This window comes from Vombatus ursinus, unplaced genomic scaffold, assembly GCF_900497805.2.
Source record: "Vombatus ursinus unplaced genomic scaffold, bare-nosed wombat genome assembly UNPS02010284.1, whole genome shotgun sequence".
Taxonomy (NCBI): Eukaryota; Metazoa; Chordata; class Mammalia; order Diprotodontia; family Vombatidae; genus Vombatus; species Vombatus ursinus.
This window is the reverse complement of record NW_020950062.1, coordinates 3,829,801-3,845,283: the sequence shown is the minus strand read 5'-3', so window position 1 is coordinate 3,845,283 and position 15,483 is coordinate 3,829,801. Positions and strand designations below refer to the sequence as shown.

The 15,483-nt window shown below is 40.9% G+C and overlaps 1 protein-coding gene across 1 annotated transcript in view; it reads right to left on the bottom strand.

Moving 5' to 3' along the window:
• Window positions 1-15,483, bottom strand: part of SNTB1 (syntrophin beta 1) — a 303,484-nt gene that overhangs the window by 111,479 nt on the left and 176,522 nt on the right. The window contains exon 3 of the mRNA XM_027854065.1: window positions 163-370. Within this exon, the coding sequence (XP_027709866.1) occupies window positions 163-370 (208 nt within the window). The remainder of the gene's footprint in view (window positions 1-162; window positions 371-15,483) is intronic.

Sequence of the window (15,483 nt, the reverse complement as noted above, 5' to 3'; positions counted from 1 at the left end):
GTGTGTATTGGAGATTTGGAGAATCCCCCTACAGGGAAATTATCTCACGGGGAATTGAGAGTTTGCTATACGGAAAGAGACTTCAGAAGTTGCAAAAAGTGAAGATGGGCTTGGGGACATGAGTGCCCCAGGAGACTGAACATAAGAAAACATCTTCCATACCTTTTCTGCAAGCCAGCCTAGATGTCTGATCTCTCGGCTCCCAGGGATGCCACTTTTCCCCAGCTGCTCTTTGACCTCTGTGATGACCCTCGTAAGCAGGTCGCTAACGTTGGCATGGATGGCATTGAACCATGCCTGGGCTGTGGCTGAGTCTTTACTCCGAAGGATGACGGTGTGTTTAGCATCAGGTGAATGGATTTCAAGGTGTCTGGAGAAGTGAAGAGGAAACCATTAGGACCTTTCTAGGCAGCTCTAGTCCCCAGAGTCCAAAGGGCTTCCTACCTTGACCACATACGCTTAAGCTGATTCTCTTTTTCTGTTATCAACTATTACCTTAGTAAGTCCAACTTTGCTTAGCCATTTTTTTGAAAAACAGTTCTGTAACTGAGAAAACCTGACTTTCCTTACTGTTACTTCAGTTCAATAAGCATTTTTGCAAGTGCTTGTTTCATATGGAGCACTGTGCTAAGGGGTGGTGATACAAATACCAATATAAAACAGTCCATGTCCTCTTGAATTGCTTGGCCTTATCAAGGTTTATAAACTAGTAACTGACACTAATTTTGTCCTACATTCTTGTTCAAAATAAGGGGTTTTGAGTTTATGCTGAGAGCACCACAGTTGCTGACAAGGAGTAATAGACTGGACCATACGACCACAAACTCAATCCCACTGCTCAGTCAGTGATAAACAACAGTTCAATTCTAGGATCAAAGGAAAGCTATCTGCCCGTCTTTGTGGACCCTGGCTATGAGGTCCAGGGAACTTTATCCAGCTTTTGATCATTTGCCAAGTGTGGCTGAGGTCATCATGTGAGGTTAGGAAAGAGCTAAGAGTAGAAAAAATATGCAGGGATGGTGCTCTATTTGGACTCCAGTGGTAAAATTCTCTTTGAGATCCTAAAATTCTATGAAGAAAGGTTGAGGTTTAGGGGGTGGAGGGAGTGGTTCTCAGGCAGGTACTTCTCAGTGTCTGCAGACACTCAGTACAATAGGTCATTCATTCATTTATTCAACCTATATTGATCAAGCTTGTACTCTATGTTAACAATAATAGTAGCTGACATTTGTATGGTGCTTTAAGGTTTACAAAGTGCTTTACATACATTAACTCATTTGATTCCCCCAACAACCTTGTGAAGGTACCATGATATATGACCTCCATCAAGGAGCTCAAAATATAGCAGTAGTATGTTTAAGGGTTGGGGTTAGGTCAAGGTTCAGGAGTGCAGATTGGGAGAGAGGCATTTAGCTTCATCCCCTACCATAGGTAGATTCATGTGGAATCACAGATTTTAGAGTTGGACAGTACCTACTTATGAGGTCATCTAGTTCAATATTCCTCCAAATATAGAGGAATTCCCTCTAGAGCAACAGAGACTAATGGTCATCTGATCTCTTTAGGGATTTGATTCGGGAATACAGTTTGCAATTCTGTTAAACAAATTCTTCTTTGCTGGGGCTTGGTTTTATTTTTTATTTTATTTTTTAATTTTCCTACTGGAGCTCTAAAATTCATATCTAAGCTAAAATACATCAAATGGCTGTTGTAGGGGGTGGTGTCTATAGGTGAGTGTGGAGGGGAAAAATTAAATAATACTAATAATAAGCATTTATATGACACTTCAAGGTTACAAATCTGTTTGATCCTCATAACAACCTTAGGAGGAAGTTGCTATCATGATCTCCATTTTGCAGATGAAGAAACTGAGGCTGAGATTAAGTGACTTATTCAGGGCCGCATAGTGAGGCACTATTTGAACTCAAATCTTCATAACTCCAACCGCAGGGCTCTCTCTACTGTGCTACCTAGTTGTGCTAAATGTTTCTTGAGCATTTACTTACTATATGCCCCTCATAGTGAAAGATGCTAGTGAGGGGCTAAATTTAGTGTCCCTGACGTCAGTTTTTAATAAAGATGAGGAAATAAGATTAGTTTGCATGACTAGCAAAGAGTATAATCATGTATAATGGTGTGCTATAGGGTTCAAAGGACAGCTAGGTGGCACAGTGGATAGAGTGCTGGGCCTGGAGTCAGGAAGACTCCTCTTCCGGAGTTCAAATCTGGTCTCAGACACTTACTAGCTATGAGACCCTAAGCAAGTCACCTAACCCTGTTGGTCTCAGTTTCCTCATCTATAAATTGAGCTGGAGAAGAAAATGGCAAACCACTCCCTATGTTTATCAAGAAAACCCTAAATGGGATCACAAAGAGCTGGACACCACTAAAAAATGACTTAACAAACAGGCTTTAAAGGAGTGATTGTTCCTTGAGGGCTGGAGTGATCAGACAAAGCTTCCTTTAGACAGGAGTGGGGAACCTGTGGCCTTGAGGCCACATGTGGCCCTCTACGTCCTCAAGTGCAGCCCTTTGACTGAACAGGACCATACTTGAGGACCTAGAGGGCCACATGTGGCCTCGGGGCCACAGGTTCCCCACTCCTTTGCTGGGATAAAGGACATGAATTGAGTCTTAAAGATGACTTCTGCCTGAAAGGAGCAAGGAAGACTTCTTGGAATAGGTGACCTTGGAGATGGATCCTGAAGCTATCAAAAGACAAATAGAGGAGTTCATATTGTGGGGAAAGGGAATGGCTTGGGCAAAGAAGCAGAAACGACAAAGTACAAAATGTATAGAAAGAATGTTAAGTCAGTGGTTGGTTTTTCTTTAGACAATTTGAGGTAGATTCAAAGCATGTTAGCTAACTCGAAATGACATAGCCAATGGTCTGGGAGTAGCTTTAATGAAATCAAAAAACAAGAAGCAATTAGGTTTCCTGAGATAGATATATGTGGAGAAAACTTATGAGATCAGGAGGCTCAGAGAGGGGAGTCCTTTGAGGTCTGAGAAGTCGAAAAGTGGGAAGACACCAGTCTTGAAAGAAATGCTTATTAATAGTAAGGCAAAAAGAGTTATAGTGGCATGGTAAATCTAGATGAAATTGGCTATGAGACACTAGTGAAGTATGCACAAACCAAGAAGGAGAAGCCATATTAGATTAGATTTTAGATATTTGAAGAAATCTTTTGTTCCAACACTTCTGGGTTTGTTTTAAATAACAAGGGCAACATTGGAATAAAATCTGGGAAAGAGATGGGGAGAGGCTAACAGCACTGGGGTAAAGAGGGGCCGGAACAAATAGGGAAGGAGGAAGATGCTCCAAGGAGGCTATTGAAGGGCTTGGAGACAAACAGAAAGGCATGGCATGCTGCAGGAGAGGGGAGGAGGAAGTATCTTAACTCTCTTCTACTATAATCTAGTTCTTTCATGTCAGGGATTATCTTGTCTATGATCCTATCATCAATTGTGGAGAACCTGGATAGTAATTGCCATTTATCTAGTGCTGTCTGGGTTACAAAGCACTTTACAGATGTGGTCTTGGTTGATCTTCACAACAGCCTTGAGAGGTAGATACTACAGATATTATTACCCCCATTTTACAGATGAGGAAACTGAGGCAAGCAAAGGTTAAGTGACTTCTAAAGGGTCATGTGGCTATTACATGTCTAAGGTCAGATTTGAATTCAGGTCTCCCTGCCACCAGGTCTGGGCCACTCTAATCCTTGTTCCATTTAGCTGCCTCTAATGATCAGGTACATAAAGCAAAAACGAAAGTGCTGCCTCTACTTCCTCCACATTCCAAACTCTTGACCCTCAAGTCTCTAATTCCCATTCTCCTTAGAGTCCTTCCTTTGTTTTTCTCTTGGGTCTTTTCTTCTATCCTGCCAAGAACCCTTCATTTTCCTTAATGAGCTAGACACCAAAGAGACCGTTCTCTAGCCCTTTTATTTCCTCCCCTAGCATGAAGGGCACTTTATTCTGAACGCATGGATACTTGTCGGTTGCCTGTGGCAGAAGCATAGACATGGCACAATCTCTGCGGGTCACTAGCACAGTTCCCTCATTCTCCATACTGACTGAAATAGGAAGATCTGATGTTATTGATAGCTCCCCTAGCTGCCCCTACTGCTAATTAGCTGCAGTCTGGTATCATATCCTAGCAAAGAGCACTGCAAATTCTTGGTTGTTGTACATTTTACAGTTGAAAGGGGGCATTTGAGAGAATTTAATTCAATGCTTTCTTGATACAGAAAAGGAAATTGAGGTCAAAAGGGGATGCTAGGTTCATAGACTCAGATCTGGAAGGGAACTCAGATGTCATCGAGTCCAGTCTTCTCATTTTAGAAATGAAGATGCTGAGTCCCTGAGGGAAGTGAGATGGCTTGCCCAAGGTCACACAGACCAAGGGGCAGAGCCAGTCTTTGACCTCGGCTCTTCTGACTCCAAAGCCAGTCTTCCTTACACTGTTCCATGCTGCCTCTCCAAAGTGACTTGCACATGGTAACACTTAATGGCAAAGCTAGGATTTGAACTTTTTTCTTAGTCCAAATTCAGAGTTCTTTCTACTAGACAATGCTGTCTCCACCTAATAAATGTGTCTTGAATGAATGAAAAAAAAAGTAACAACCTAGTCTCTGAGCCTATAAAGCCTGTGAGATTGTTCATGGCAGAATATAAGAGATAGATGTCCTATGAAGCAAGACGTGTTTAAATTAAATAAAGGAAAAACTTCCAGACTATTAAGGTTTGTTAATGAGACAGCATGGTGTACTGTATAGAGGACTGGCCTTAGAATCAGAAAGACCTGGGTTTAAGTCCCTCCTCTGGCACAAATTACCTATGTAACTTTAAGGAGTTCACAATCTCTCAATCCACCAGCCAAGTTTCAAAAGAGGTATCAATCTGCACTTGTGGAGGGAGTTTCCACCCAGAGCATTCCCTCTGCTTTTGAAGTCACAGGTTCTAAATGAAGTTTGTTATACAGCAAAAAAGATTACTGCTTGTTGAAATTGATTGCTAAATTTTCCTTACGAAGAGAATAACTCAAGAAGCCCATTGGTATGGGTCTCTTTCCTCACTGGTGGAGATCAATGCCCCACATCTGTGTGAGCGGCTGGGGTGGAGTTGAAGAGATGAGAGATTCAGTCTCTCAGTTTCCTTGGTCTCTCTTCAGCCTCCGCGGCCTTTGCTGTGCATCCTTCGTTTTCACAAGTCTAATGACATCATGGGTGATGTCTTAACTTGCTCTAGAATTGGATTTAAGTGAGGCAGAATTGCACAAAGTCATCAGCCTCACTCTCTTCCAGAGTCATCAAAGTCCAGTGGCAAGACAAAAGTCAGGATGACTGGCCGTGACCCCGGCTTTATACCACTTTAAGTGTTTCTGGCTTCCAACTTAGAGAAGATAGAAGACGCAAACCCCACTTCAGGTTGCTAAAGAGACAATAAGACTCTGGGAAGAAGCTGATGTGAGAGGGACTAACAGTCTCTTTCATGTCCCCAACCTCAGCTTGCTACACTAGAAACGTTGGGGAATTTTCCCCTGAGGGAAAACTGGGACTTTGTCTATCTTGGTTGAGCTGAATTATCTCATTCCCAATAGAAGAGCCCTTTCACTCTGTATTATGTGGCATATATTCTATGTATATTTTCTCTGATTTCTATTTTGAACTTGGATAAATTGATTTCTTTGCTACCTGATATGAATATGTTCATTGTGGAAATGGTATTTGGTGGCAAGGAAGTCAAGCATTTCCTCATCAATGAAAAGTGTTCAGAAGTTTAGTTTGAACCTTAAAACCACATCCCCTAGATGAGTGATATTTAAGGGGGTAGATAGCCCAGTATTCCTTTTTTTCTGAGGAGAGCAGAGAGGTGGCTTCCTGTCTCTACCTCCTGCTTCTCCTCTTGGCAGGAATTTAAATTCCCCTTGAGGAAGGGTGGGGGAAGAAGAGGCTAGAGATAGCTATTCTGCCTACCTTTGACACCCCCACGATACTACATGTGGGGGACTGCCCTCATTATTGTGTCTGTAGATATATACGTGTGTGTGTATGTATGTATGTAGGTCTCCATACACACATACGTATACTTATGTATATATACTCCTAGATGAGGAAAACACAAAAGTCAGTTGGCACTTCATCTACAATACACACTTTCACACATGCTCTATTATATATATATAAATACACATATACACAGTGTATATATATGCATATGTGTACAAGACACATGCACACGTGTATACACGTGTATAGGCCCACACATATGTATAGGCCCACACAACATATGTACAAATGTGTCTATGTACACTGTACATATGTATGTGTGTACGTGTATGCATATACATACACACACATACAATGTTGTGTTGTGGGCACTGCAGACAAAGTGCCAACTGACTTTTATGGTTTCCTGACCTGGGAATTTTCTGTACCAATGAAGTCACTAGTGCCAGTGCCTTCCCCTTTAAAGTTACCTTGTGTTTATTTTGTATGAATTTTTTCTATGTTTATATACGTACATATTGTCTCTCACATTAGAATGTCCCTCGGAATAGGGAATGCTTCACCTCTGTCTCTATATACTCAATACATGCCTGGCACAAAACAGGCACATTAACAGATGCTTATTGATTGCTAAGATGCTTCAGGTGGTACCTTGTTAGGAATTCTAGAAAATCATATGAATATCACGGGGTTGTACACCACCACAAAGCCAGGCAGGCAAATGCCTAGACTGTCAGGCCACTAGGAGAATCCTAAAGTGCAGCAGCTTCCTGCTAATCCCCTCCCTGCTGACTCCAGTACAAAAAACCTCCAGGTGACCTCAAAGTCCCATGTCCTTGCCCTTGGAGGTCATCTTACCCTGGTACTAATGATCCAAAAATGATGCCAGATGTCCTACTTAGTCCCCCGTTACTTCCCCTCTGAATTTCAAAACAACAACTTTGCAGATCACCTGAAGATTAGAAATCCCCATAAGATCAGTGCTCATTAACACTCGAAACTTACCATGCATGGTGAGCAATTCATGCTGTAAGCTGCTTTACACATGAACTTGGATTAAAGAAAGAATTATTTAGAAAGAGGAATGTCTCTAGAGGAGGGTTTTTTAAAAAATGATAATTAGCATTTTCTGTAGGAAATCTGCAAAACAAGGATCTTCGATAACCCCCAGAGGTTCTGAGTGATGAAGCAGAAAAGAATACTTTGGGCAGTACTTAACATTACACACAGATACGAGACACGTGCCTCTTTTTCTGTTTTTCAAAGAAATGGGAAGGAATCTATGGTTAGAATCACCAAGTTTTCTTTCCTTCCTGAAGTTCTTGCTGCAGCCAGGATGAGTTTTGAACCCTCACTAGACAGCTAGAAGAGCTTCTAAGGACAACTATATTGGTTCAATTCACTTTTCAAATTAACCCATGATAGCAGGGATTTAAAATATGTAAATATTTTATCTGTTCTATTTTCCTTTCAAGGTATTTTTTAAAAGAGATGACATTTAAAGGGAACATAATGTAATGGATAAAGCAATGGCCCTGGAGTCAGGAAGATATGGGTTTAAGCCTCCCTTCTCATTATGGTAGATTAAGATCATTGACTTTTTTTTTTAAGAGCTGGAAGGATCCTTAGAGGTCATCTAATATAACTCCTTTAGTTTTTTTTTTTTAATGAAAAAAAAAAAAACCAAAACAACACTTATTGTGCAATTACTATGTGACAAGCCTGGTGCTAAGTACCAGGGCTACAAATGCAGAAGCAAAACTAGTTATCTGACCCGAAACAGCTCTTATTCTAATAAGGGAAGAACAGAGGTATATAAGGTTAGGGAAGTATGGGCCAAGGAGGGGTACTTGGGTCCTGAAAGTTACAGAAATGGAGTCAAAGAGTAGACTGATACAGCCTATCTAGAAATAATGGCAGAGCTGATTTGATCATGGATCTAGGTTCCAGAATTAGAGGAGTCTAGGAGAAAAGGAAGGGGAAGGAAGTCAGTGAAGATGCTATGAAGAAGATGAGACTGAAGTTAGCTAATCGGCTAGGAAATACACTTGGCCAAGGCAATTCAAACCTCGGATGCTGCAGGGCTTTCCACTTCTTGAGATGCCCTCAAGCTGCTTCCAGTTGGGAAGGGTATCTGTGCCATTCACCAAGGACCCCTGTAAGAGGCCCTCCCTGGCCAACACTTCCCTAACCCTATATGCCTTTGTTCTTCCCCTGGAAGCCTCACCAGTTTTGTCCCCTAATGGCATTAGCATTAGGCCCATCACCTCCTGGGCTGGTGGTGGTGGTGGGGAGAGGGTCATCCTGGCAAACTAGTGTCCTGAAGCTTAACCTTTCCTTGAACTCCCTTTATTTTATAGATGAAACAACTGAAGCTTACAGAAATAAAGTGACTTGCTCAAGGTCTTTAACTTTTCAGTGTGTCCCAGATAACTCTCTAAGACTAACAGTCTTATGCAGACACACTGCTGATTCATTAAGCAGACACATTCATCTACCACAACTTGTTCGTTCATTTTCCACTTGATGGACACCCCTTTAGTTTCCAAGTTTTTGCCACCAGAAAAAGACCTGCTCTAAATATTTTTGTATATAGGGATCATTTTGTTCTTTCTTTGATCTTTTTGGGGGGTACAAACAGTAATATGCTTGTTAATCTGTAACATCCAGTACTCAAAAAAGTATGTGTGAAAAAGTTTAATCTGTCTTATTAATGTTTTGTCTATCACTTTTTTAATGAAACAATAAATTAAGCCTTGCTTTTTGTGGTGAAAAAGAAATTGTATTAGTGGAAGAATTTTTAACCAATAATCAAACCCAAAAATAGTTTAATAAATTTCATGGTGCTGTCTTGCTTGTAGGCCTAGCCTGGATAAAAGTTGATGCCAGCAGAGCAGAAGAGGGCTGATAGCAATAGTTTTATTATCAATGTCTCATAGCAGGAGAACAAAGTGGCAAGCAATACACCTTTTTTCAGACTTATCTTCAAGGTTACTTACATAATTTAGAGTCAGTCATAGAATGTTAAAGAGGGAAGGACCCCTAGAGATCATAGAGATGGAGAGATCACCTAGTTCAATTCCCTATTTTGTAGTTGATGAAAACTCTGGCCCAATCCGAAGCCAAAGGTCATATGGCAATTGGAAGCAGAGTGCAAAGAGAATCCAGCTCTCCCTGAATCCAAGGCTACTTCTCTTTCACAATTTTTTGTTCGTTTGTTTGTTTGTTTGTTTTTTGCAGTAAACCAGGGTTGTTATGGATACAAACCTTATCTATTTGCCTTGTTAGATTATGCCAAGCCCAGGGATAGTTCTGGGTAAGAGGAACATGCTCTACACTAAGCACTATGTACAAACTATGCATTTGGGGGCAGCTGGGTAGCACAGCGGATAGGGTACTAGTCCTGAAGTCAGTAGGACCTGAGTTCAAACTTGACCTCAGACACTTACTAGCTGTTGTGAGCCTAGGCAAGTCACTTAGCTCTGTTTGCCTCAGTTTCTTCACCTGTAAAATGAGCTGGAGAAAGAAATGACAAACCGCTGTAGTACCTTTGCCTAGAAAACCTCCAATGGGGTCACAAAGAATCAGATATCACTGAAATGACTGAAGAAACCCTGGAACTTAGTCTTGTTCCAGAGCCATATAGAGAAGGTAGTAGCTGGAAGAAACTTGAGACATGAAGACCTTGATTATCTTATCTCTAGGAGGGAACTGAAGGAAGCCAGGATGGAGTGGTACATACCCACCATACCAATGCTTATCAAATGAGTACAAGACTGTAATACTCCATGGAAGCCCAAGAAATTGGGGGGGAGGGAAGGAGAAGTAGAATTCCACCTCACGGAAGGTTTTCAAGTATTTGCTTACTAGGATTATTGTAAAAGGGGATTTCTATTTAGTTCCCACGTGGACGTGGTGACCTTTGAGGTGCTTTTAAACTCAGACATTCTGTGATTCATTACAGACAGTAGAGAGGATGGTAGCATAGAAACATGAATGATCGTATTTCTACTTCTATAGAGGTGTGGAGCAGAGTTTACTCAGCAGAGATCTTTCCAGTTTTGAGGAAAGGTACAATTCACACTATGGCCATAAATGTACATAGCCACTATCCTTACAGTGTCTTCTTTGTGTCCCTTAGAGAAAAAGAATTAAGCTTGCCTAATAATAATGCTCACCCACATCACCCTGCCTTCTATTCTATCTTGGAAAAACATTGTGAAAATGATTATTTGTACCGCTGTTTAGTGACCCAGCAAGGGCCATGTCCATCTAATGAGGCTCCCCTGTTTGACCAGCCTCCTCTCTCATCTGATTGGAGGATAGTTTATGCCAGTGTTTTTTAAAAAAAATTAAGGTTTATTTTTTGACCCAAAAAACTCCCTTGATCAAGTTTTGAACTTCAAAGACTCAAATTAAAAAAAAAAACTTATGAAAACTAAACTGTACATGAAACTCACACCTATTGGCTTTGCAGTTAAAGTCATTATGCCAGTTAGGTGCTGTCTGTATCGGTTATTTATATTGTCTTTATCTGCTGACCTTGTCTCTCAGTGACAGGGAAACAGAACACAGCACTAAACATTTACATTGGGGTGTGTGGGTGTGTGTATGTAGGTGTGTGTGTGTGTTGGGGGGGATGTGCTCATATCCAGACCAACCCTCTCATTTTGCAGATGAGGTTAAATGACTTGCCCAGAGTCTCCAGACATGTTAGTAGCAGAGTCAAGGCTAGAACCTTGAACTCTTGACTTCAAGTCTGGGGATCTTTACACTACGCCAGGCTGCCTGTAAGTAGGAGGTAAGATGCTTAAGGACAGGAATTAATTTTCATTTGGCCATTGTAACTCCAGCACCTAGCAAAGTACTTTGTATACAGTAGGTACTTAATAAATGCTTACTTGATTACTTTTAATTAAAAATGAAAAATGGATCATACAAAATAATATAGTCCCAAATCATTCCTAATTGTCTTAAGAATTTAGTTGGAGACTATACTCAGTGCCTTCCATGCAGAAGACATACATCTCATTCAGACCATGGCAATAGCCACCTAAGTGATCCCTGCTTCTATTCTTTCCCCTCCCCAACCCAGCCTCCACTCAAGTCACCAAACTCATATTCCTCAAGCACAAGTCTGACCATATCACTCCCCTCTGTAAGACACTTCAGTGACACCTTACAGTCCTCAAGTTCTTATTTTAGGGTTCATGAACTTAAAAAAAAAGTTTGGTAACTATCTTTCAATAGAATTAATTGCCTTTGTAATTCTATGTACTTTATTTTATACACTTAAAATCATTAATCTGAGAAAGGGCTTCCCCAGCCCATCTAAGGGACTGGCGACACCAACGAGGTACAGAACCCCTCATCCAGCATCAAATACAAACTTCTCTGTTGAGCATTTAAAACTTCTCCCAATCTGGCTGAAGCTTAGCGTTCTGGACTGATTTTGTAATTCTCTCTTTTGCCTACTTTATATTTTAGCTAAAGCAGCCCACTTGCCAATACCATACCACAACATTCCATCTCCTGTGCTCAGCTCAGGCTGTCTTCCGTCCCTTAGAATGCCCTCTTTTCCCTCCTTGGCCAACTCCCTTTAAAGGCTCAGCTCAGGTATTACTCCTGATCTCCTCAGCTGTTAACCCTCATGGTCTCTTGATATTAATTTATATGATTTTGTATACACTTGATATGCATTTATCTGTGTATGTTTTGGAGAATTTAAGCTCCTTGAGGGCAGGACATTTCATTTTTGTCTTTTAAATCTTCAATTCCTAACAAAGTGCCTTACATATAAAACTTGCTGAAGCTGAGAGGCAGCATGGTGCATTAGAATGAGCATTGGCTTTGGAATTAGAATGCACGGGTTTAAATCTTGCCTCTTTTGCTTGCTGCCTATGTGACTTTGGCCAAGTCACTTAACCTCTTTGGGCCTCAGTTTCCTCACCTGTAAAATGAGGGGTCTGGATAAAATAAACTCCGAGATCCCTTGCAATTCTAGAAGCTGGAAAGTGAGGGCATTGGGCTAAATGGTTTCTAAATTCCTTTCTGACTCTAAAATTCTATGAATACTGTATACTCATTCATAGAGATGTTCCATTTTGTAGTAAGGAATCTCCAGGTATTGATTCAACACCCACTATATGTCTGTCACTTTGCTGGGTGCCATGGGAGATAACAACCTACTTCCAAAGAACTTGCAATCTAATTATCTCTTATGGATGTTTCAATATTGACTCTGTTAATGACATGGCAGAAAGAATGTTGTATGTGAAGTTGGAAGACCTGGTTTTGAACCTGATTTTGAGGTCTGTTCCTGTGTGATCACAGGTAAGTTATTTAACCTTTTGGGACCTTAGTTTCCTTATCTATGAAAATGGGTTAGATTAGATGACCTCAAAAAATTTGATCTTATGATATGGAATATATAACATGTGTTGATAATTATTATGGCCTGGTAGGAAATGAGTGATAGGCAGAGAAGTAGCCGGCTTCCCCTCAACCTACTGACACCCCACTTGGAGGTAACAGTCTTCTTTCCCTACCTTATTCCTAGCAACATCCGTTTCTTCACCGGGCAATGGAGATTGAAATAAGACCTTCTTGGGGGGTGGGATGGTGGAAGGGCTGGAGAATAGGGTTGGCCCCTTTCCTCGCTAATGAGAATCCTATATTTCTGGAACAGAGCAGGAGGGAGTGGAGAAGCAAGAAAATCAGGATGGCTGATTGGAGCTATTTTCAGTCGTCCAGTCTTTTAAAACTCTTGTTTGTTCCCCAGTTGAACTGACCACTACTTGATGAATTGTGTTTATCTGTAGTTCAGCGATAAAGTTCTCTTTTAATTCCCCGCTGAATAGCAATATTTAGGGCAATGCCACAGCTGTGTTTATTCTCACACTCCACCACAGTTATGTAAATACTGCCTATGGAACTATTTCTGATAAAGGCCCATACCAACCCAGAGGAATTGCACGGGCCCTCTAGATGTCTGCCAAGATGAGCTGTTTCGATCCAGCTTGGCACTGCATATGAATGATATCACAGCTCCTCAGAGATCATTTGGCAAACCTCACAATAAAAGAGTAATTTTCTTCCCCTCTTGCTCCTTCAAAGGCTTTCTGTGAGCCAAACAATATTTCCCAGCATCCTCCACTTCCCCAGCTTAGCAGACATGAAGCTGACACAAAATTTGAAGCTTCTAAAGAAACAAACAAAAATTAATGAATAAAACAAACTGTAACTTTGGGTATAAAAAACAATCAAGTGACCTTCTTCAGGAGAGTCACTGGATAAGTTGTTGTTGAAGGTTGCAGAGAGAGTTAGGTATGTAGCTCACAGCAATCAAAGAGGGATGAGGCCAGATAATCTCTGCAGTTCTTTCTAGCTCTAAAATTCTATGATTTCTGTAACCAAAAAAGAATGACTGTCAAGCCTTCAGTAGTAATGACATCTGAGAAGGGTTTCCCTGGGAAGGAGATTAATGTTCTACTTAAAAAAAAAATCTTAACACTGGAGAGAACGAGGGCTTCCCTAAGTTTTTTTTTTTTTTTTAATTTTTTTTTTTATTTCAAGTGGATTGTAAAAGCAAAACAAACCAAAAACCTTTAAGGAGAGGTTCCAAAAAGACAGTAAAGTCTATTAAATGCCTAATTATCACCTGGACCCTGAGGTATAGCACCAACTTCATTTAGACAACTGAAAAGCTACCTGATAACCAAGAGACTTGAATCAGTGACCTCCTGGCATTTGCTTACTCATTGAAACCAAACTTGGTCTTCTTAGAAAATTTTTTGAAATGACCTGTACTAGGGGCTCAGCAGACCAGATAATTGGATCCTCCATAAAATTATCTTCTACTTATTTTGTAAATCTAATATATGCATGTACATATTCATATATGTATATATATATTATGGATCTATTGTTTTCCCCAATAGAATGTAAACTTCTTGAGGGCTGGGACTGTTTCATGTTTTGTCTTTGTATCTCTAGAATCTACTACAGTGCCTGGCACCTGACAGATGGGCTTAATAAATACTTGTTGATTGATCAATATGATTTCAATTCAATTCTATTCAACTCAATTCAGCATTTGCTGTCTACTACGCATACTGCTTGTGATAGGATTTGAGACCTGTGTTTGAACCCTGACTCTGTTACTTACTATGGAAGCAAACTTGATCAAGCTATTTTCCCAGTTTGAGCCCCAGTTACTTACTCTGTAAAAGGAGGGGAATGGATTAGATCTCTAAAATTCATCTGCAAAAGGAGGGTAATAGATTAGATCTCTAAAGCTGCTTCTAGCTTTAAATCCATAAATCATCATTCTGATGTACATGGTTAACAGCCTGCTGAGGTGAAAAGAACAACGGACTTGGAGACCTGGGTTCAAGTCGTAATTCTGACATTTACTAATTCCTGTCTTATAAGGATCAGTTTAAGGAACTGGCGATGTTTAACCTTGAGAAGAGAAACTTCCCTGGGATATGATAGCTGTCCTGAAGTACCTGGCAGGGGGATTAGACTTACTCACCTTGACCAGAAAGAGCATAAGGAAGAGCAGTGGTTAGAAGTGGAAAAAGGCATATTCAGGCTAATGGAAGGAGAGCTGAATGATGCTACGCCCCTCCTCGCCCCCAAACAGAATGGGTGCTTCAGGAATTAGTAGACAAGCTCTCAAGAAAGGTCTTCAGTAATGGCTGAATGATCAGCTGGGCATCGTTAGAGGAAATTCTTCAGATGTAGATTGGACAAGAGGGCCACTGGGGTCCTTTCAACACTGAGATTTTGTGATAATTAGCAACCAAGTTACTACTTCTTTGAGAGTTATTTTCCTGATGGGAAAAATGAATATGATAATATTTGCACCACCAACTTCACACACAGGATTGTGAGGAAAATATCTTGTAAACCTTAAGGCAATACTAGAACTATGAAGTATTTTTTTTTTATTGGGTGAGGCAATCAGGTTAAGTGACTTGCCCAGGGTTACACAGTTAGTATCACGTGTCTGAGGCTGGATTTGAACTCAGGTCCTCCTGACTCCAGGGCTGGTGTTCTATCCATTGTGCCACTTAGCTGCCTCAAAGTATTTTATATATATAATGTTAGAGCAGGGAAAGGACTTGAGATCATCTTGCCTAAGACTTTAATTTTTTTTTTGGTGGACAAGCACCTTTTGATAAGTATTAAAAAATATGGGGATCCATATCTTTTGTCCCAGAGATCCCTAGGCATATATCAGAAGAACAGCAAAGCATCCTAAGGGAGCTATGGGAAGAAGCAAGTGAGGCAAGTCAAAGCACCATCAACCACCTGGAGCACCATCTCCCCTCAGATCCTGGTGGAGACAGCCCAGGAGGACCCTGAATCTAGGAGCCTTGGGAATAGCACTGCTTCCAGCCCAGGGCTCTCAGCCATCATCATGGGAAGGAATCCCTGTGGCCATGCAACCAAGCAATGCTCC